Source organism: Carex rostrata, chromosome 30, assembly GCF_964058835.1.
Source record: "Carex rostrata chromosome 30, lpCarRost1.2, whole genome shotgun sequence".
Classification (NCBI taxonomy): Eukaryota; Viridiplantae; Streptophyta; class Magnoliopsida; order Poales; family Cyperaceae; genus Carex; species Carex rostrata.
This window is the reverse complement of record NC_135947.1, coordinates 1,358,575-1,379,252: the sequence shown is the minus strand read 5'-3', so window position 1 is coordinate 1,379,252 and position 20,678 is coordinate 1,358,575. Positions and strand designations below refer to the sequence as shown.

General features: G+C 34.6%; 2 protein-coding genes across 4 annotated transcripts in view; one reads left to right on the top strand and one right to left on the bottom strand.

Moving 5' to 3' along the window:
* Nucleotides 1–446: 446 nt before the first annotated feature.
* LOC144546611 (la-related protein 6A-like) lies at nucleotides 447–3,956 on the top strand. The gene is made up of 11 exons (XM_078295153.1): nucleotides 447–669; nucleotides 794–875; nucleotides 1,162–1,256; nucleotides 1,385–1,459; nucleotides 1,625–1,704; nucleotides 1,793–1,874; nucleotides 1,965–2,012; nucleotides 2,096–2,161; nucleotides 2,242–2,322; nucleotides 2,968–3,016; nucleotides 3,808–3,956. The coding sequence occupies exons 1-11, from the start codon at nucleotides 472–474 to the stop codon at nucleotides 3,954–3,956; spliced, it is 1,005 nt and encodes a 334-aa protein (XP_078151279.1). The 5' UTR covers nucleotides 447–471.
* A 10,888-nt stretch (nucleotides 3,957–14,844) lies between these two features.
* LOC144546658 (uncharacterized) overlaps nucleotides 14,845–20,678 on the bottom strand; it is a 30,699-nt gene continuing 24,865 nt past the window's right edge. For 2 of the 3 annotated variants that reach the window (XM_078295189.1, XM_078295188.1), the window contains exons 6-19: nucleotides 20,078–20,159; nucleotides 19,933–19,980; nucleotides 19,687–19,851; nucleotides 19,144–19,263; nucleotides 18,791–18,872; nucleotides 18,391–18,485; nucleotides 18,176–18,247; nucleotides 17,943–18,022; nucleotides 17,797–17,878; nucleotides 17,531–17,584; nucleotides 17,379–17,447; nucleotides 17,226–17,297; nucleotides 16,302–16,383; nucleotides 14,845–15,188 (exon numbers count right to left, since the gene is read on the bottom strand). In XM_078295189.1, coding sequence (XP_078151315.1) covers nucleotides 15,040–15,188; nucleotides 16,302–16,383; nucleotides 17,226–17,297; nucleotides 17,379–17,447; nucleotides 17,531–17,584; nucleotides 17,797–17,878; nucleotides 17,943–18,022; nucleotides 18,176–18,247; nucleotides 18,391–18,485; nucleotides 18,791–18,872; nucleotides 19,144–19,263; nucleotides 19,687–19,851; nucleotides 19,933–19,980; nucleotides 20,078–20,159 — 1,252 coding nt within the window. In that variant the 3' untranslated portion in view covers nucleotides 14,845–15,039. Of the gene's footprint in view, nucleotides 15,189–15,478; nucleotides 15,845–16,301; nucleotides 16,384–17,225; nucleotides 17,298–17,378; nucleotides 17,448–17,530; nucleotides 17,585–17,796; nucleotides 17,879–17,942; nucleotides 18,023–18,175; nucleotides 18,248–18,390; nucleotides 18,486–18,790; nucleotides 18,873–19,143; nucleotides 19,264–19,686; nucleotides 19,852–19,932; nucleotides 19,981–20,077; nucleotides 20,160–20,678 lie in introns of those variants that run through there. The other variant, XM_078295190.1, reaches the window with a different exon arrangement.

The following is a 20,678-nucleotide window of genomic DNA, read 5'->3' as shown; positions in this document are numbered from 1 at the left end:
CATGAATTAAAGAAGAGAGAATGGAAATCATAATTCAATCTTTGTATTTCTGTGTTATGGTCTTGAGCTTTACATGGTCTTGTATTTATAGCTGGAGAACTCACATTCACATAGCTATGTTTCCTACTTACAAATTACAATCTCTAACTGCCATAACAGAATAACAAAATCCGTCTAACTTGTTTATCAGAAACTAAACTAATCTTCTCTTGTCTTGCTTGATGTCCAGTAGAGTTTAAACTGGATGTGTCCAGCATTCTGCTATTAAAACTTCTTAATTTTAGACGGTCCGATAGACCGATACCGGGAGATACTCAGTTCACTCCAAAACAGGATATCTCCGTTTCTTTTAAATGGAGAGGATATTAACAAATTGAACACACTCCGTGAATTAAGTTTGGAGGGAGCTCGGCTAGCACAGAATTGAACACACTCCGTCAGTAAGAATTTCTCTTGCTCCGACGAACCAACATGGAAGAAGTAGAAGGCGTCAGTCCTCCCTCTCCTCCTCCCCTCTCTTCCCCAATCGTTTCTCCTCCTCATAGCCCCTCTCTTTCCGACAGGAACGAAGAGGTGATCGGAGAGAACAGCGAGGATCACGAGCAAGATATCATCTTGAGTGGTGATTGCGGTCTCTCTGACGAACTTCGTGCGAAGATAGTGCATCAGGTGAGAGAAATGGATTATAATTATATTGTACATTGTTGGAGTTCTCGGTTTTTAATGGGATTTTGTGATTGGTCTCTTTTTCCTCTTTGTTCATTTATTGATATATGATCTGATAAATTTCTAGGTTGAGGACTATTTTAGTGATGCAAACCTCCCGGAAAATAAATTCTTACTCAAGCATACGTGGAGAAATGGTCGGGGTTTTGGTAAGTTTCTCAACTTTAGTTAAAACTTAAAAGTATAGTTGTAATGCTTTGATCCAACATTTATATGATGATGTTGCCGGCTTGATGTCAAGGTAGCCCATCATTTTAAAATTCCATATAGATGCTTGGAATTTGGAAATGATATATTTCCTTACTCATCTGAGTTGTTCTACTTTGTTATAACTATTTTTTTTATAAATCAGATATCATGCAACAAATCATTTCATTTTGTTAGTTCTGGATCATTGTAATCATCATTCCTTTTTTTTTTTTATTCCTCCTGTAGTTCCTATTAGTGTCATCGCATCATTAAGAAAAATGAAGAGACTTGTTGAAGACGATTCATTAATTGAAGCCGCACTCAGGACATCATCTAATTTGGTAATTTGTCTTTTTAAACACTTGTTTCTTCAAACTTCATTTGAGTTTACTTGTAAATATTCAAAATCTCTATCAAACCTCTTTTGTAAATGGACAGTGTTGTTCCCTTTTACTTTTTTTGGTTTTAGGTTGTCAGTAAAGATGGTAAAAAAGTTAAGAGGATAAATCCATTGCCCGTTATTGCTGAGACGAACGATGATGAGGTAATAGCTTTCCTTTTACAGCTAATTATTTGTATTTGCTTATTTATCCATAACTTATAAATTCTGTGCAGCTGTGCTTCCCTTAGTGTGCTTATTAGAGCTTCTTCGACCAGAAAGTTATGATTTATATTTTTCTTGAAAGAAATGCTAAATTATATATTGCAGTCACGAACGGTTATGGTGGAGAATTTACCAGAGAATTACACTGAAGAGAGTATTGGACAAACCTTCGGTGAAGTTGGAAAGTGAATTTCTTTCACAAAGTGCTCTAAACATTTTTTTTAATAAAACAACATGTTATTTGTTGGAATTGATATGATTTTTGCACTGTAGTATTGTGAAAATAAGCATTCGGGATCCACAATCTGCCGAAGGATCACAGGTTAACAAGGATGGATATCTGATAAGTAGTAAGGTATTCTTTTATTCAAGGAGTTGTTTTTTAACCTCCCTAATTTTTGTAATTGCTGAATAAGATGCCTGCTTGTTGTGATGTGATATTTAGGTGCATGCCCTTGTGGAATATGACTCCGTAAAAGCAGCAAAGAAAGCTGTAAGTATTTATGCAAATCTCTATCTTAGCATAATATATTAGCGCCGATATATTTTCAGAATTAAAAAATTTAACCATCTCAGGTATCAAAACTGAATAACAAGAAAGACTGGAGAAGTGGGTTGAGAGTCAAGCTTTTGTCCAAAACAGTAACTTCTCACACCCATAACTTTATGGATTGCATGCATTTTGCTTGGAAACATACAATAAATAATCTTTCATCTAACAGGAATCTCGAATGTTTGATAATTTCATTATGAGATTAAGAGAAGCTGAAGGTGGAGAAGTTGACAGTGAGAAAGATGATGAGGTAAATACCCAAATTTTTACACATACACATTAACGTGCGCGCACGCACACACACTCATGCATGTATGTATGTGGGTGTTCCTTCAACTTACTGAAGTTCAAGTCTTTAATTTTAATGCTTCAATAATATTAATTCAAGCAACCAGGCACAAACATCCAACGGGAAAAAATATAAACAGAAGGTATGAAGAGAATTAACATTTTCGAGTCGATCTGAACCATTCAACGTGATCTCCATATAAAAATGTACCTGTAGATCAAATTTTATATTTTTTTAGAATTTTTTTACTATTTTATTAGATAGGTAGAAAATCACTTGTTCTAAAGATTCTAGACAATTAAAAAGTAGCGATCTTCTATCTATCTAAAATAAATAGTAAAAAATTCTAAACGAATGTAAAATTTAGTCTCAAGTATATTTTCATATGGAAATCACGTTGAAAGGTTCAGATCGACTATTTGAACTTTGAAAATGAAAATATTGATCCGTAGTACGGACCAATCTGCGCTATGCATAGTACCATAGTGTCACTCTAGATGTGTTTGATTAAAATGGATTGCTGCACTGTTGTTATGACCTTATGGGTATGTATCAGCCTGTTCTTTGCCCCTTTTTGTTCCATTTTAAGCTCTTTGCATGTGTCAGGAAGAAGAGCATTCAAAAGGTACGAGGCACAATTACAGAAATGAACAAGGTACTTTTTGCTATTAGTAATACACATGGAGTATGTAATTAGTGAGAAACACTACCCGTCATGCTTAATTAGCTATAAGAGCTTGAGTAAGAAAAAGAGTTTTAGGTCTTACTGGCACAACTCTGGTTGGTTTCATTTCTAGCTTATCCCAACTTGTTTGGCTTTCATTGAGTAGTAGTCAAGTCATGTGCCCTATTTTGCTCAAGTTGTGGGCCCATCTAGTTTCCCCATCAGTGGCTTGAACAAATTTATGTTTGCATGTTGGTGGGTGATTGCATAGCTGTTTGCAAAAACATAAAAAACTTCTGCTGTCATACACTGAATCAACATGCATCAGTGTTTTTTTTTTCCTAGGTTCACAGAACGTGTGTCATCCTAATTTTTTTTTTTTTTTGTTGTTCACAAACTTTATCTGTGTAGTTTGCCAACCAAATTGTACTTTCTAATTTTTATATTTTTCTGTGATAATGCGAACCCTAGCTCTCAGTAGGGCCACGCACACTGCAACAATCTTCCTACTTTTCAAATTTTTCATTTCGGGTTCCTGTCTCTTAATTACCAAATTTGAATTATCAAATAAAAAAGTGTGTGAAACATGATAGTTTGAGTCTAATTTTTATTGTGGTAACTAAAGGCTCGTTGCATCATAAAGTGCTTAGTTGAGGCATTATAAGTGTCTTTGATTATTATAAAAGTTAGCCATATACTGAAGACACGATTTTCAGTACCAGTCTTTGTTTATTAATAACTTAGAATTAATTTGTTTTTCACTATACTGATATTCTTTACAGGGCATGGATGTGGTACAGTTGGATCAACCAGTGGAGTCACAAATAGACCCCTTCCTGGCCCGAGAATTCCTGATGGCACAAGAGGATTTACAATGGGTCGTGGCAAACGGGATTGTTCTGACTACAAACCCGATCTGAAAGATCCATGACTTCTAAAATGTTGTATCTTATACAAAATTGACTTTGAAATATTAATGAATGGCTAACTATAAATCACAAAATATCCTTGTTTCTGGGTTTTAAACTTTTGTGACTTGTAATGTGTATCATGGTTGAGCCTTTTGGCTAAATTGAGATTTTACGATGTTTGTATTTTGACGGAAGTAAGAAGACATGGAAAGTTGGAAACTAATTCAATGGTTGTTGTTTGATTGCTTGTTTTGTGTGAATGAATGACCTTTACTATGTTTCTTCTTATATCAAGTTCATTTGGTTCAAATACAGAATAACCGCTAACTCAAAAGTTCCCAAACAACTACTCACCCATTCAAATACAGAGTAGTGTTCGGATTAGCTCGCTAACCTGAATTTGAAGGAATGAAATTAAAAAAAAAAAAAACTCGGGAGTATTGTTTAGAGCATTACATGAACTGGGAGGATTACTAATTACGAACATAAAAGCATGGGAAGGATACTTTACAAAGAATTAAATTGCCCACCGTTGTAGGAAAATGGAAATTAATTTTTTCCTCTAAATATAGCTCTTCGGGTTATCCTGTACTAGATGTTCTTCATTTTGGTCAGGTGTTTTCTCTTTCAGATTTATTTTTGATTTAGGTATTAATAGAAGCATAGGTACAGGTAAGGAAATTTCATTTTGGCTTGATCGATGGTTTGGAGAATGTGCATTGTATTGTTCTTATCCAAAATTATTACAAATAGTTTATGATCATTCTATCTTTGTTTTTGATGTTTTTCATAACTCTACTCTTACCTTATCTTTCAATAGACAATTAACTGGTATTTATCTCAATGAATGGTTATCTTTATATTCTACCATTACTTATGATAAAGTCTTTTTTTTATCTTTCCAAGCCTGACTATATTTCTCGGAGATGGGGTCCTTGTGGGAAATTTACAGTCCACTCTTATTTCAAATACCACTTATGACACCCTTTGGAATTCTAATATCCCTCTCAAGATTAAGATGTTTATGTGGTTGGTTATGCAAAATAAAATTTTAACTAAAGAAAATTTACTTAATAAGGGTTGGCAGAGTGACATTTCTTGTTCTTTTTGTGGTGCTTTTGAAACTAATGACCATCTATTTGTCACTTGTCTTATAGCTGCCTCTCTTTGGACATGGATTGCATAACATAATTCTTTTTACTTTAATTGTACAACAATTTCTGATTTATGGCAATTAGATGCATGCATTCCCTTAAAAGATAGATTTCTCATTGAAATGATTAGGGCAACGACTATTTGGATAATTTGGTTAGCAAGAAATAAAGTTTGCTTCCAACATACATCGGTTCCTTCTAGCTCTTCATTAGGACTACAAATTATTGTCTTAACTTCTTTTTGGTGTAAAGTTAAATTAGATGATATTTTTTTAAAATTAACTTTAATTTTACCTATAGATGTCTCATTCTTGAACTAGGCAGGTCTCATGATGATCAGCCCGGATTCAAGTACCTGGAACAGCCCGTCGAATTCAGAAAACACAGATCCTGGTGATGGTTTAGAAGGCTCTGACCTATCTGACTACCTAAGGATCTGAGCTGAAATAGATGACATTGATGCTGCCTTTGAATCTATTGGTAACCACGGTGTTCTGGTCCCACTCTCTTCTACTTCTGAGTCTTCTAATTCTGAGTCTACAGCTACTAGTTCCTCTTCTATTGATAGCTCGGTTGACCCGGCTTAGTTTTATACTTTTATCTGTCTTTCTATGTTCTATACTCTGGCATTTGTTGTTACAGTTATGCCTATTCTGACCTGTTTTGTTATGCTTTTAGTTTTTTTTTCTTTTGTTTTTAGTTTTCATGTTGAACTATGACTCTTTTGATGTAAGGACTTGTATGTTTCTAATGAAGCAGATGGTTATCCACTTTTTAAAAAAAAAAAAATTAAATTGCCCAACGAATCCAAAGGTATATAGATTATAAATAGAAAAAGAAAGTGACTGAGGAGAAGTGACAACTATTTACCTCACTTGGATTCGTACAAACAGTAGATATCTTTTCGAAAAATGAGGGTTATTTTTCTTTCAACTTGTCAACTTAAAAATAAAATAAAAAGATATGCAAATACAATATACTGTCAAATGACTCCAATGTATTGGTTGTACAATTTATTTGTCAAATGACGGGAGCAGAAGCTTTACACGAGATGCAAAAATTGGTTGTGTTACTCGTTGAGATTGGCGCATGGAATAATTTGAACGGTTGCAATCAGAATAACAGGCTCCTGTTATTCCTTTTGAATAACAGCACTACAGCAGATTTATTTCCCAGAAAAAACGACCTCCTGTTCTTTTGCGTTTGGATGAGGCAAAGAATAGTGCTAACCCGGGTTAGCTACTATTCCGAACTACTATTTTATGTTTGGATGTGTTTGGGTTAGCAAAAAGTGACTATTCTTTGTTTGTTTTTAGTGGGTTAGCATGCTATTCTACTAACTCAACTAAAAGTTGGGTTAGCTCACTATCTCAAATTTGGGTTAGCTCACTATTCTTGCTAACCCAAGCCTTCATCCAAACATGGAAAAAATCTGGCAGATGGGAGCATTTAAGGAAAGAATTATATAAATAAATAAACATTTGGAAAGAAAATTATATAATAATATATGAGATAGAAGGGTGATGATATTAAAACAACTTAATTTTATATTAACACAACATTATCAAAATATATTACTATATAGCAATTTTACCCTTCATTAAGTGTTTCCTTTAGAAACCAATTCTCTCTCATATATTAGCACATAATTGTTTTTCCTTAAAAAGTTATGTTTTATAAAGTATGTTACTTTATGAAAAATATGTTTTATTTATCATATATTATTTTAAAATATGTTTCTTAAAAGTTACAATAAAATATGTTTATAAACTTTATGTTATCGTATAATAAGTATTCATTATTTATTTTAATCAAATGTTTAAGATATTTTGAGAAAATCACAACAGTGAATTGATTTTATTATATTATTAAAATTAATCAACATTGTATATATTGATTTATTTTATACAACTTCACAAAAAAAATATTTAACAATCTACTATAAAAAAATTGTCTATTAACATTTTATCTTCTTTTTTTACACAATAACACTAAGAAAACAACATTATTATTTATATAAAAAAACATATTGAATGCAAATTATCATGAATAATTTGACATTCAACTTATAATTAAAATAATAAATTAAAAGTACAGCAAAACACTACAAACTAACAAATTTATTTGGTCGCAATCCGCAAATTGTTAGCATACATAGCCTTTAGCACCATATAAATTACGAAAAACAAAAAGTATATCATCACGATTTTCAAACTTCAAATTAAGAAGTTGATTGTTTTCATTTGCATAATTCAAAACTTGATTTTCAAGGTTTTCTTCTGATAAGTTAGGGGATTGATAGATCTATTCAATTAACAAATATAAATTAATTACAAACATCAATAAAAAAATTGCTAACAATTTTAATTAAAATAGACTAATAGATTATAAGTATCAAAATAAAGAAGAACAAAATATAAAAAATTAAAAAAAATATTTGAGTTGGAATATATCATATATTAAAGCAAGTGTGTCTTAATATATAAAAAATAAATTTTCAAAAAAAAGTTAAATACGGACCATGAGTCATGAGAAAAAGGAAAGATCAACAAATTTATGTAGCTTTTGATTTTACATGAATGCAAAATATATATAAAAAAAAAAGAGAAAACAAATCTTGTAATTATGAAAACCAAATAATTTAATGATCACTATATTAATTACATATTTACATTATGAAAAAAAATAGTAGTTAGAGAAACATTTAATGAGGGTTAAAATTGTCCATACATTAAAATTTTGTAAAATTGTTGTGTTAATATAAACGTGTGTAGTGTCGATATGCATACCCGAGATAGAAGTGTCATTTAGGTTGAATATATTATTTTATAAACAAAGCATTTAATTAAAATCAAACAGATCATGCCACCTTTGCTCTTTTTGTTGCTCCATTAAATATTAATAGTCTAAAAATCATGCAATTGTGCTTGTATTTATTCTAACACAATGCAAACCACTACCTTATGTGCGCAAGAAAATTTTAATCACACCAATGTATAACTGTTGTACCCTAAAATATTGCCAATTAAATAAATGAAAATTGGTAATAATTTAGACACTTGGAAAGACGCCAAAATGATTTAAAATCTTCCCAAGAAAAAGGGAAATGACATATTAAATTTCATGGTAATATTCTACACTTAAAACCATGAATTTTGATATAAGATTCAGATTCTAACTCCAAATGGTTAAGGAGTTATGAATTTTTAAAGTTTCTACTGACATGGCAACCTCTGATTGGTGCCACCTCAGCCTGGGTACCCATAGCAATTACCCTAGACATTCTGGGTACAAATTGAGAGCCGCAAACCCCCATCCTACAAGTGGGACCCATTATTCAGTGAAAGAAATGAAATTTCGCTGGAACTCAGAGATGGATGAACGCAGAGCATGGGAAACAAGCTATATGCACCGAGATGGCAGTGAATTGGTGCACGATACACCCTGCCCATCCAAATCAAACAGGGAAGCGCTGAGTTTAAACTCAGCGCCTTCGACCCCTTCGATTTGCATGCTCTCGGAGCTCCATGAGCCATACCACTGCCCCTTGCGCGGTTCACAATACACCGAGCCCATATACATTTAAATGAAGAAGGATTATGTGCCCTGAGCCGCTGACAGGCGGGCCCTTGATCCCTGACATCTTCTCCTTCCCTCTCTCTCGCGCCATGGCTAAAACTCAGAGCCAGAATTCGAGGAATTTAAAAGGGAATTGAACAAACCTTTAGCTAAGATCAATAAGGGACTATGCTAGCTCCTCTCTGCTTAAATCTCAACGGTCAATTCCTTCTCACAAGCTCTAATTTGAGCCGAGAAGAGAAGAAGAGGGAATTTGTGAACTCGGGCTAGAGATGCAATTAAGCTTTGAAACTTGACAGGGATGCTCAATACACTCGGGCGATGCTATTAAGGCTCTCAATTTGAGGTTCAAGGGACTCCATGAGATGAATTGACCAAAGAGCTTTAGCTCGGTTCATGCCATGGCTGACAACATTGGATTCTTTGTTTAAATGGTAAATTGGGCCTTGGAACACTATACAGGGACTAAAGCGATGCCATATGGCAATGCATCATGCCTTGAAACACAATAACCAAGAAATGGACCATGTTAAGCTCAGGAGTGCTCGGGTCCAACACAACATGGCATATACAGCCGTTAAAACGTCACCTGGTCCCCAGGACACGTGCCCAGAGCACCTGGGATTAGTCCAAAATAGAGGAATATCCCTCCTGCACCTCAGGAGTCATGCAAATCAAATTGCACCTCAGAAGCCATGAAATCAAGGGCTACCAGGCCATACAATGCCCTAAAGGTTAATCCAAGGGACCAAATGCATCCAACACACTCAAGTGACATGTCAAAACACAATTGGGTAATCCCCTACACAAAACACACATGGAATGAAGCCACACACAGACAGACATTTGATCAAACACCAAGGGCCAAGATGAGACCACCTCAGCCCTACAAGTTCTAAACCCTAGCCTTTTGCCTATAAATGGGCACCCCAAATGAAGGAGACACACAGACAGAAAAGAAGAGATAGCTAGAGAAAGATACACACACATCAAGCTCTCTACACACAAACACACACATTTACGCACATCAAGTGGTGCACACACACACCATAAGCTTCCTCTGTGCTTGGCAAGTCTAATTCATAGGTAATTAGGACTTGGATTCAATGTAAGGCCCCCAGGGGGCATTGTATGTATTATTTCCATTAATAAAGTTTGATCTCTTGCTATTTGATCTTCTTTTGTTATGCCTTTTACGTCCTTTCTGTTCTGATGCAATGATCTTCTTTAAAAACACTTAAATAATGTTTATAAACATTAAAAACATAAAAATATACTGTTTTGATACAAACTTTCCACAAAAAGTTATATTTTTGCACATTTTTCTCTATTTTCTTGCATTTTCTTCTTCTCTGCCTCCCTTGATTCTTTTTGTAAATTAATTAGAGGTAAAGATGAGTGTAGTGAGCCACAGGCATCCTTGCTCATCTGACCCTTTGATCTCTTTACAAAAATAATCAAAATAAGGGAAAAAGTGACTTAAATAAAAAGATAAACACACAAGGGTTGTTTAAAGTGAGCCACAGGCATCCTTTGCAACTCTCAACCCTAAGACCACTTGAGAGAGCCTCTTTGCAATTAAATCCAAAGAAATAGTGAGGTTATGCCCCTTTAAATGGCTAATTTCATTGTTTTGGAGGACTTGATTGCAAAAAGTGAGAAACTGAGGACTAAGATGTAAATAAGCAGCAGTTATACTGCCATATGCTATTTACATTCTTTATCCAATGAAGTTTTGATGATATTGCCCTCCAAAATCAAGTGGATATACTCAAAACATGATTTTCAAAACAATCAGGGGTCTCCCTGCATATTTCCAAACTCTGACATGTTTAAAATGTATTAGAATAGTGATTTGATGAACTTTGAACCCTTTGATCTCTGTTTTACACTTTTCTGGTATGAAAACAGTGGCTAAATGCCTTTGAAAACTTGTATTGAAACATACCAGACCTCAGGAACACTTATACCAATGCTTGGTATCATGACATACTCAGCTTCAGCACCTAATTGCATTAGAAGTATCACTGGTATAGCATAAGCACTCAAAAACAGTGAAATTGACCTATGCTGACAGATCTGTCAATACTGATTAAACCATGGACTGAATTGAAAAATGAACTTCACAGTCAGATATAACACATCAAAACACCCAAAATTGATATAAACTTCATCTCATTTAGATATTCCTATGAAAAGTTATGAGGTTTCAAAGTTCATGAAAATTCTGTATTTAGAATGGTAAAATTACCATCAATGCCCCTGGTTGTAAGTCAGCCCTTTTGACTAACCAAAGGAGCTCAGAAAATTCTCAAATTTGGAACAAAAATCCTTGGCATGTCCATCTTTGAACCCATGAAACAAAAACCATACATCTTATATAAAGTTCAAGAGGAATTAATCTAAAAAATATTGAAAATTGTATATTCATCATGATAGTCTGATCCAGAACTTAATCCAATACAAACCAATGCTCCCAAAATGGTTTAAATCCTTCCAGATGGCATACATGATCTCATTGAATGCCCAATTCTACTAAAAAACCCCTGTACCACCTATTCGTACCAATTCGGTACTGAAACCGAAACCATAAAGCTCAAAATGTGCCTAAAACTTCTCTAAACCTCAAATTGACATCTCTAATGTCTCCTATAGCATCACACGACTCTAAATAGCCAATTAATTGAAAGAAAACCCAAAGAAATCAACTGAAATGGATCTGGAATTCAATCGATACCGATAGGTACTGTAGATGCCTGTTCCGCCGCCTCTGATGGCCTCCGACGGCCGACAATGGTACCAATAGACTCCTGAGAGTCTCACGATCACAACTATACCCTTGGCCGGCGCTGCCGTGGTCTAGATCGGTCGGAAGGAGTTCATCGGGGAAGAACCCTAGCCGAGAAATCCTCTTGCACGATCATCAAAGCAGGAAATACGAATCTTGAAGCAAACCCCTTGATCTAAAAGCCCATATTCAAATTTACGAATCAAACGGCTCCTGACAGCATGGGACCCCTATGTCAGTAATTCAAACGGATTAAAGTGATATGGCACTAATCTCAAGGCCCAATGAGTTAAATCCAGGGACTCTGCGCACATATCAAAGGCCCAAAAGCCCAATCTCAAAGCCCAGATCAATCACATCTCTTATGTACATCTCAAAGCCCAATGATTTCGATCCAATGGCTTGTGCACATCCTAAAGACCCAAAAGTCCAAATCTTAATGTCCAGCACCAATCTTAAAGTCCATATGTGACCAGAAGATCCCCTTTTTACATATAAATCCCTCTGTTTATTAAAATATACAGAGGAGTCCCTGTAAATTTACACAAAGACCCCTGTCAGCATAAAACCTTCTCAAATAAGCCCTTAAAGGCCCAAATTACATTCCAGACCCTGTCAAAAGCCCAGATCACAGCCTCAGGTCCCTGAAAACTTATAAACCAGTCCCTGGAAATACCAAAACTTCACAAACAAGTCCTTTCAAGTCCTTTTTGGTCATAACTTTTCCATACTAAGTCCAAATCAACTCAAATCAGTTCCAAATGAACCTAAATTAAATCCTCTACAATTTTATATAAAAATTGAATATGTTTAGGTCTCAGCCATAACCTGAAATGACCAAAATACCCCTCTCTCGATATATTTTTATAAATAAAAACATAGAAATGATATTTAAATAATCCACTCGAATTAAGAATACATAAATGATATTTCTCACGAATGTTCTCACATTTCAAACACATAAAATCCATATTTTTCATGCACACATCATGACAATTTACCAAAACATACCCATAAATCAAATGAGAACCAACCATACGACCAAAACAGACCATACATGAGCCCCTTTTAGCCCCATTATCCGGTTCAATCCAAATAGGCACACATCCCGGAATGCATGAGGTCTTCAGATAGACTCGAAAGGTCTTTCTGATGTAATTAACGGCGGGGGCTTGCGCCCGTCGGGAGTAAAACGTCCCTGCAACCGCAAATAATAAAACCTCCGACAACTGATCACGAACGTAGGTTGTCACAAGGGGTGAACCAGGAGGAAAGCAGAAAGCAAATTCCGAGTGAATGCCTTCCCCTGAGTTCGGTGATCTGCTCACATCCACAGAAGCAGAGCACTGAACCCGGCTGGGAGCATTACCACTCACCCACACAATATAAATCCCGCACCGTTAGCTAACCTGACGCCGTGCAACTTTCTGCCACCTACAATAACAGATTACATCAAACTTAGAAATTTTAAATATTGTTGAAGTGCATTAACATCATGTATTTATGTTAAAACAAACTAATATTCTTGAGATGTCCTTGCCAAAATGCACTTTGGCAAATTCATGTTAATTTAAACAGATAGATTAAATTCGGTTCAAATTGTCACATCAAATTTGATGTCCGAATTCTTGCTAAAGTTATCTACAACATGTAAGCACTTATTTTGGAGCTATTATTCTTTTATCTTGCCTATATTAATCCCACGATTTAGAAACTACACTAGGGCTGTATAAAAATCTCGTGAGTCACTCGAACTCAGCTCAGTAACAAACTCGTTAACAACTCGTTCATTTAAAATTCGAGTTAGTCTGATTCGAGTTGAGTGAACACCTTAAATGAGTTGACTCACAAGTCACGAGCAAACTCGAGTTACTCATGAGTTGAATTCGAGTCAGCGAGCCAGCTTGGCTCAATATTCTCAACTCGAGTCAACTCAACTCACTATCTTCCGAGTTGAATTTGAGTTGTCCATAACTCGAGCTTACTCAGCTCGTTAGCAGCCCTAAACTACACTGATATTCTATAATTAATCTTCATAGTTTAAAAGTCCAACTTAACCCATGGACTAATTTAATTGGTCCTGGTGGCCTGGTTTTTTGTCTACCCAATCCGACTTGATTTTGACCAAAATTTTAGATGAAACACGATATGTTTATTGAGAAAAGGTTTCTGTCCACTGGGTTTTGTCCATCATTTGTCCACAACCTTATCCACTTCTATCTGTCTTTTTACAGTATACAATATTCAATTGAAAATTTACAGTATTATTTGAAAATTTTACAGTATACGAGATTCAATTTTACAGTATATATTTTACAGTATGCAAGATTCAATTGAAAATTCTACTATATACAAGATTTAATTTTTACAGTATACAAGATTCAATTGAAAATTCTACTGTATACAAGATTCAATTTTACAGTTCTGTTGATTCAATTTTATAGTATACAAGATTCAATTGTAAATTTTACTGTGTAGAAGATTCAATTTTACAGTATACAAGATTCAATTAAAATTTTTACTGTATACAAGATTCAATTTTACAGTATACAAGATTCAACCCAGTGCGGACGCTAATAATTAACTCTAACTGCCAATAACTGCTAATAACTAACTTTAACTGCTAATAACTTTCTATAACTGTAATTTCCGAAAGTACAGTTTGAAAGTACATTTATTTTGTCCTGTTGTGCAAGTTGCAATCTTTTTCTAACTATCATGGGACCACTTCAAATAGTTGCTGGATGTTTTGTGATTAACTGATATATTTTATGTGATATATTGTATAATTATATAGCATGTAGAAGTAATTTTACAGTATTCGAGTAAGTCAAAACTGTGGACAAATGGTGGACAAAAAGCTGTGGACAATTAGACGCTTCCATGTTTATTTATCTATTTCCAATTTGTCGGTCCTAAGCCTACAATATCAGATTTTCGAGCTAGGAAGAATAAAATGTGAATAAAAATTAATGGCATAAAATTTTCATGTTGCATATATGTGACCATATTCATTGTATTTTACTCTAAATTATATAGAAATAATTTATAAAAATAAGTAAAATTACAAAAAAAAATTAAATATGATCCGCCTCTGCCTGCACCTGTACCGATCATAATTCATAACCGGTGTCCAGATTTTGAGAAATTTGGCAAGTCAAATTGGCTAGTTAAATTTCAACAACTGTTGTGTTGATAACAGGAAATAGCGTGTAGTCTCAAAGGCTGCACAACCAATTTCAAGCAACAGACAGAAAGAAACCATATCAGACTTGTAGTTTTATTAAAAGCAACACAAACAGAACTCACATGTCAATCAGCAAAAATATACATGGCGATTTACATGGAACCCCTTGAAAGGTCAGGTTATTCACACAAAACAAACAATCAAAGTACAACCATCGAATTAGTTTCCATGTTTTCTTACTTTCGTCAAAATACAAACGTAGTTAAGTAATTTAGCCAAAAGGATAACCAAGATACACACTACAAACTCACAAATGTTAAATTTTGTGATATATATAGTTAGCCATTCATAAATATTTCGAAGTCAAATTGGTATAAGCTACAACTTTTTATAAGTCATGGATCTTGCAAATCAGGTTTCTGGTCAGAACGAACCAGTTTGCCACGACCCAGTGTAAACCCTCTCGTGCCATTAGGCATTCTCGGGCCAGGAAGGGGTTTATCGGTAACTCCACTAGTTGATCGAACTGTACCACATCCGTGCCCTGTAAAAGTTATCAGTATAGTGAAAAACAAATTAATTCTAAGTTATTAATAAACAAAAACTGGTACTGAAGATCGTGTCTTCAGTATATGGTTAAGTTTTATAATAATCAAAGACACTAATAATGCCTCAACTAAGCACTTTTAATGCAATGAGCCTTTAGTCAACCCCAATTTATTTCAAAAAAATTAGCCCAAACTGTAGAAAAAAAGTAAAAGCCTCAAACTATCATATTTCACGCACTTCTTTTATTTAATAATTCAAATTTCAGATTTAGGAAACAGGAACCCGAAATGAAAAAAATTGAAAGTAGGAAGATTGTTGCACAGTGTGTGTGACCCTACGGAGAGCTAGGGTTCACATTATTTGTGAACTACCCTAAACTTTGGCAACGAACAGAAAAAATACTAGAACTAGAAAGTACGATTTTGTCGGCAAACTACACAGACGCATATTGATTCAGTATATGGCAGCAGAAATAAAAAAATGTGCAAACAAATTGATGCTTCAATTTTTTGTTCAAGGCATTGATCGGCAAGCATATATTTGTTCAAGGCATTGACGAGGAATCTTGGTGGGCCCATGACTTGGGAAAAAATAGATTGACCCAGAAGGACAGCATGGACATGGACAAAATCAATAAGGCACATGATTTGACTACTCTCCAGTAAAAAGATACAAAAAAATACAAGAAAAAAATATATATAAAGGTGTGCACCCGACGTTTATCACAAACTCAAAGTACCCCATGAAAGCAAATAAAAGAACTGCCACAGAAAGAGGTTCAACTGAAGATAAACCAGAAGGGAGGACACTGGTTGCATTTGGTTAGCTAACAAAGGAGAGAAGGGTTGCATGCAAAGACAGCAAACCTAATTCTATTATGGAGGATTTGTGCATCATCCCTACTCTGACAAATTTATTAGATTCAGATTCTATCACCTAAATTCAGATTAAAATATACTAAATAAAAGGTTCTTATTTCACCCTCAGGTGTGCCACTAAAACCTAAAACTGCTTTTCTTACTCAGGTTCTTATTGCTGGTTAAGCATGACAGGTATTGTTTCTCATTGGTTACAGTACTCCATGTGCATTATTAATAGTAAAAAGTACCTTGTTCGATAGCACTCTTTTGTGCATCTCCCTTTCGCTGGTTTCTGTTATTGTGCCTCCTACCTTTTGCATGCTCTTCTTCCTGACACATGCAGAGGGGTTAAAATGGAACAAAAAGGTACATTGAACAGGCTGATACATACCCATAACAACACTGCAGCAATCTATTTTAAACAAAGTAACAAACAAATTTATATAAATCACCAAGATTGAGGCTATGGTAATATGCATATTACATAGTCTAAACAGTCAATATGAACTGTACAACATGATCTTCGTTTGAAAATGCACTTGCAGACCATTTTGTAAAAAAAAAAATTAGATAGGTAGAAAATCACTTGATTTGAAAATTCTGAACCATCCAAAAGCAGTGATTTTCTATCTAAAAAAATAGAAAAAAATTGTAAAATTCGCTCTCCGAGTACATTTTTATTTGGAGATCATGTTTAACGATTCAGATAGACTATTTGAACTTTAAAATAGAGATATGAATCCATGGCAAGGTTCGATCCGTAATATGCATATTACCATTAACCATGGCTCCAAAAAATATTAATTCTCTTCATACCTTCTTCTGTTTTATTTTATTTTTCTGGTGGATTGTTTTGCTTAATTGCTTGAATCAATGTGATTGAAGCATAAAGGCTTCAACTTTAAAATAGAGATATGAATCCATAGCAAGGTTCAATCTGTAATATGCATATTACCATTAACCATAGCTCCAAAAAATATTAATTCTCTTCATACCTTCTTCTGTTTTATTTTATTTTTCTGTTGGATTGTTTTGCTTAATTGCTTGAATCAATGCTATTGAAGCATTAAAGGCTTGAATTTCAGTAAGTTCAAGGCACACCCACATACATATGTGTGTGCGTGCGTGCGCGCGTGTTAATGTGTGTGTGTGTAAAAATGTGGGTATTTTACCTTATCACCTTTCTCACTCCCAACTTCTCCACCTTCAGCTTCTTTATTTTTCGTAATAAAAATGTGAGGTCCCTGTCAGATGAAAGGTTATTTATTGTATGTTTCCAATGAAAATGCATGCAATTTATACAGTTTATGGGTGTGAAAAGTTACTGTTTGTTTGGACAAACGCTTGACTCTCAACCCACTTCTCCAGTTCTTCTCATCATTAAGTGTTGCAACCTGAGATAGTTACCATGTGTAAGTCTGAACATATAGGCACCAATTTATTTTGCTGAGATAGAGATTTTTGCATAAATGCTTACAGCGTTCTCTGCCGCTTCTATGGAGTCATATTCCACAAGGGCATGGGCATGCACCTGAATATCACATCGGGTATATTATTAAAGCAATTACAAAATAGAAAGTACAAAATAGTTGATACTACGATTAAGAGACGTGTGAATATCTTATGCGTTCAGGATGCCTAATCACGACCCTCCTTTTTCCTGGCTTGGGACAGACTGTGAAGAAACAACACAGGCGGCTTGGGACAAGTTGTGTAAAAGAAAGTCCTCGAATAAAATAATACCTTACTACGTATCATATATACTTCCTTTTTACCATGTGATCCCTCAGGGGATTGTGGATGCTGAATGCTTATTTTCACAATCCTACAGTGCAAAACTCGTATCAATTCCAAAAAAATGTTTAGAGCACTTTGCAAAAGAAACTCACTTTCCAACTTCGCCAAAGGTTTGTCGAATACTTTCTTCAGAGTAATTCTCTGGTAAATTCTCCACCATAACCATTCGTAACTGCAATATATAATTTAGCATTTCTTTCAAAAAATATAAATCATAACTTTTTGGTTGAAGCTCTAATAAGCACACTAAGGGAAGCACAAGAATTTATAAGCTGTGGATAAATAAGCAAATGCATATAATTAGCTGTAAAAGGAAAGCTATAACCTTATCATCTTTCGTCTCAGCAATAACGGGCAATGGATTTAACCTCCTTACTTTACCATCTTTACTGACAACCTATATCCAGGGAAAAAAAAAGTGTGAACAACACTATCCATTTACAAAAGAAGTTCGATAGAGATCTTGAATATTTATATATGTATATAAGAAATAAACTCGAATGAAATTTGAAGAAACAAGTGTTTAAAAAGATAAATTACCAAATTAGACGATGTCCTGAGTGCGGCTTCGATTAATGACTGGTCTTCAACAAGTCTCTTCATTTTTCTGAAAGATGCAATGACTCCAATAGGAACTATGGGAGGAATACAAAAGAAATAGACTGATGATTGAATTGATCCAAAACTAACAAATTGAAATGATTTGTTTGATATCTGATTTGGAGAAGTTTCTTTAGTTATAAAAAACTAGGACAACTCAAATGAGCAAGGGAAAATATCATTTCCAAGCATTAATTATGCAATATTAAAATGATGAGCTACCTTGACATGGATCCGGCAACATCACACATGTTGGATTAAAGCATTGCATCATCATGGCCCCGTAAAATAATTAAATAGAAATTACACTAATATTTTTAACTAAAGTTGAGAAACTTACCAAAACCCCGACCATTTTTCTTCACATACTTGAGTAAGAATTTATCTGCCAGGAGGTTTGCATCACTAAAATAGTACTCAACCTAGAAATACATCGTTATCAGATCACATAGCAATAAATAAACAAAGACCAAAAAGAGCAATGACAAAATCCAATTAAAACATCGCCTCTTTGCAACACTGAAGTAACAACTAAGAACGAGTCTTAAATATGGGCTAGAGCCCTATTTTTCATCAAAAATAAAATAAGAACGAGTCAACAACGCTTTTAGATTTGAAATTTTACAACAAAAAAAAAAGTAATTAGACTTTTACCACAAGTTAGAACCTGCAATGTTGTACTGGATCTCTCACCTGATGCACTATCTTAGCACGAAGTTCGTCAGAGAGACCACCATCACCACTCAAAACAATCTCTTGCTCATGATCCTCGCCGTTCTCTCTGATCACCCCTTCGCCATCATGCTCTTCTTCCTGACACATGCAGAGAGAGACTAAATTTTACATTTTTCTTAGAATTTTTTACTAATTATTTTAGATAGATAGAAGATCACTACTTTTGAATGCTCTAGAATCTTTAGATAAAGTCATTTTCTACCTATCTAAAAAAATAGCAAAAAAATTCTAAAACATGTAAAATTTGATCTACAATTACATTTTCATATGGAGATCATGTTGAATGATTTAGTTTGATTGTTTGGACTTTAAAAAGGTAAATTCTCTTCATCCCTTCTTCTGTTTTATTATTTTTCCTGTTGGATTTTTTTTGCTTAATTGCTTGAATCAATGCTGTTGATGCATTAAAAGCTTAACCTTCAGTAAGTTCAAGGCACGCACACATACATATGTGCATGTGTGTGTGTGTGTTAATGTTTGTGTAAAAATGTGAGTATTTACCTTATCATCTTTATCACTGCCAACTTCTCCACCTTCAGCTTCTTTATTTTTCGTAATGAAATTATCAAACATGTGTGTGTTGATGTAAAAATTTAGTGTACGTTTGGACAAATGCTTGACTCTCAACCCACTTCTCCAGTCTTTCTCTTCATTTAGTGTTGCAACCTGAGATAGTTACAATGTTTAAGTCTGAACATATATCGGTGCCAAATTTATTTTGCTGAGTTAGAAATTTTGCAAAATTACAGCTTTCTTTGCCGCTTCTACGGAGTCATATTCCACAAGGGCATGCACCTAAATATCACATTGCAAGTTTGCAACAAGCAGGCATATTATTAAGCAATTACAAAAAATAGAGAGGTTAAAAACAACTCCTTGAATAAAAGAATACCTTACTACGTATCAAACATACTTCCTTTTTACCATGTGATCCTTTGGCAGATTGTGGATCTTGAATGCATATGTTCACGATCCTAAAATGCAAAACTCGTATCAATTCTATCAAATCACATATTGTTTTATTAAAAGAATGTTGAGAGCACTTTGCAAAAGAAACTCACTTTCCAACTTCACCGAAGTTTTGTCGAATACTCTCTTCAGAGTAATTTTCTGGTAAATTCTCCACCACAACCGTTCGTGAGATGCGTATGTTGCGTTGGATCTGGGATCATACAAGAAGGGACCGAATCAGAAACAATGATACAGTTGAAGGTAGGGGTAGCACTGATTGAAGAAAGTCTGTCCAACATCACTTGAGTCTCCAACGAAGGCCTCATGAGGCACCAGTGCGTAGTGGAATTATAAGCCGTTTTGAAAGCACGAGTGGCGGAGGTCGGCCAAGGTTGACATGGGAGGAAGCAGTAAAAAGGGACTTGAAAAATGGAATGTATCCAAAGAATTGGCTTCGGACAGGAGCGCGTGGAAGTTAGCGATCCATGTACCGGAACCATGACCTAGGAATCAAGTTTAGGGGTAGTGTTATAGGTTTTAGG

Excerpts from the sequence above, each read along its gene's own strand:
- LOC144546611 (XM_078295153.1), top strand. The coding sequence starts at position 472 with ATGGAAGAAGTAGAAGGCGTCAGTCCTCCCTCTCCTCCTCCCCTCTCT. Across the intron at positions 670-793 it reads GTGCGAAGATAGTGCATCAG|GTTGAGGACTATTTTAGTGA; the intron begins GTGAGAGAAATG and ends ATAAATTTCTAG. Across the intron at positions 876-1,161 it reads GAGAAATGGTCGGGGTTTTG|TTCCTATTAGTGTCATCGCA; the intron begins GTAAGTTTCTCA and ends TTCCTCCTGTAG.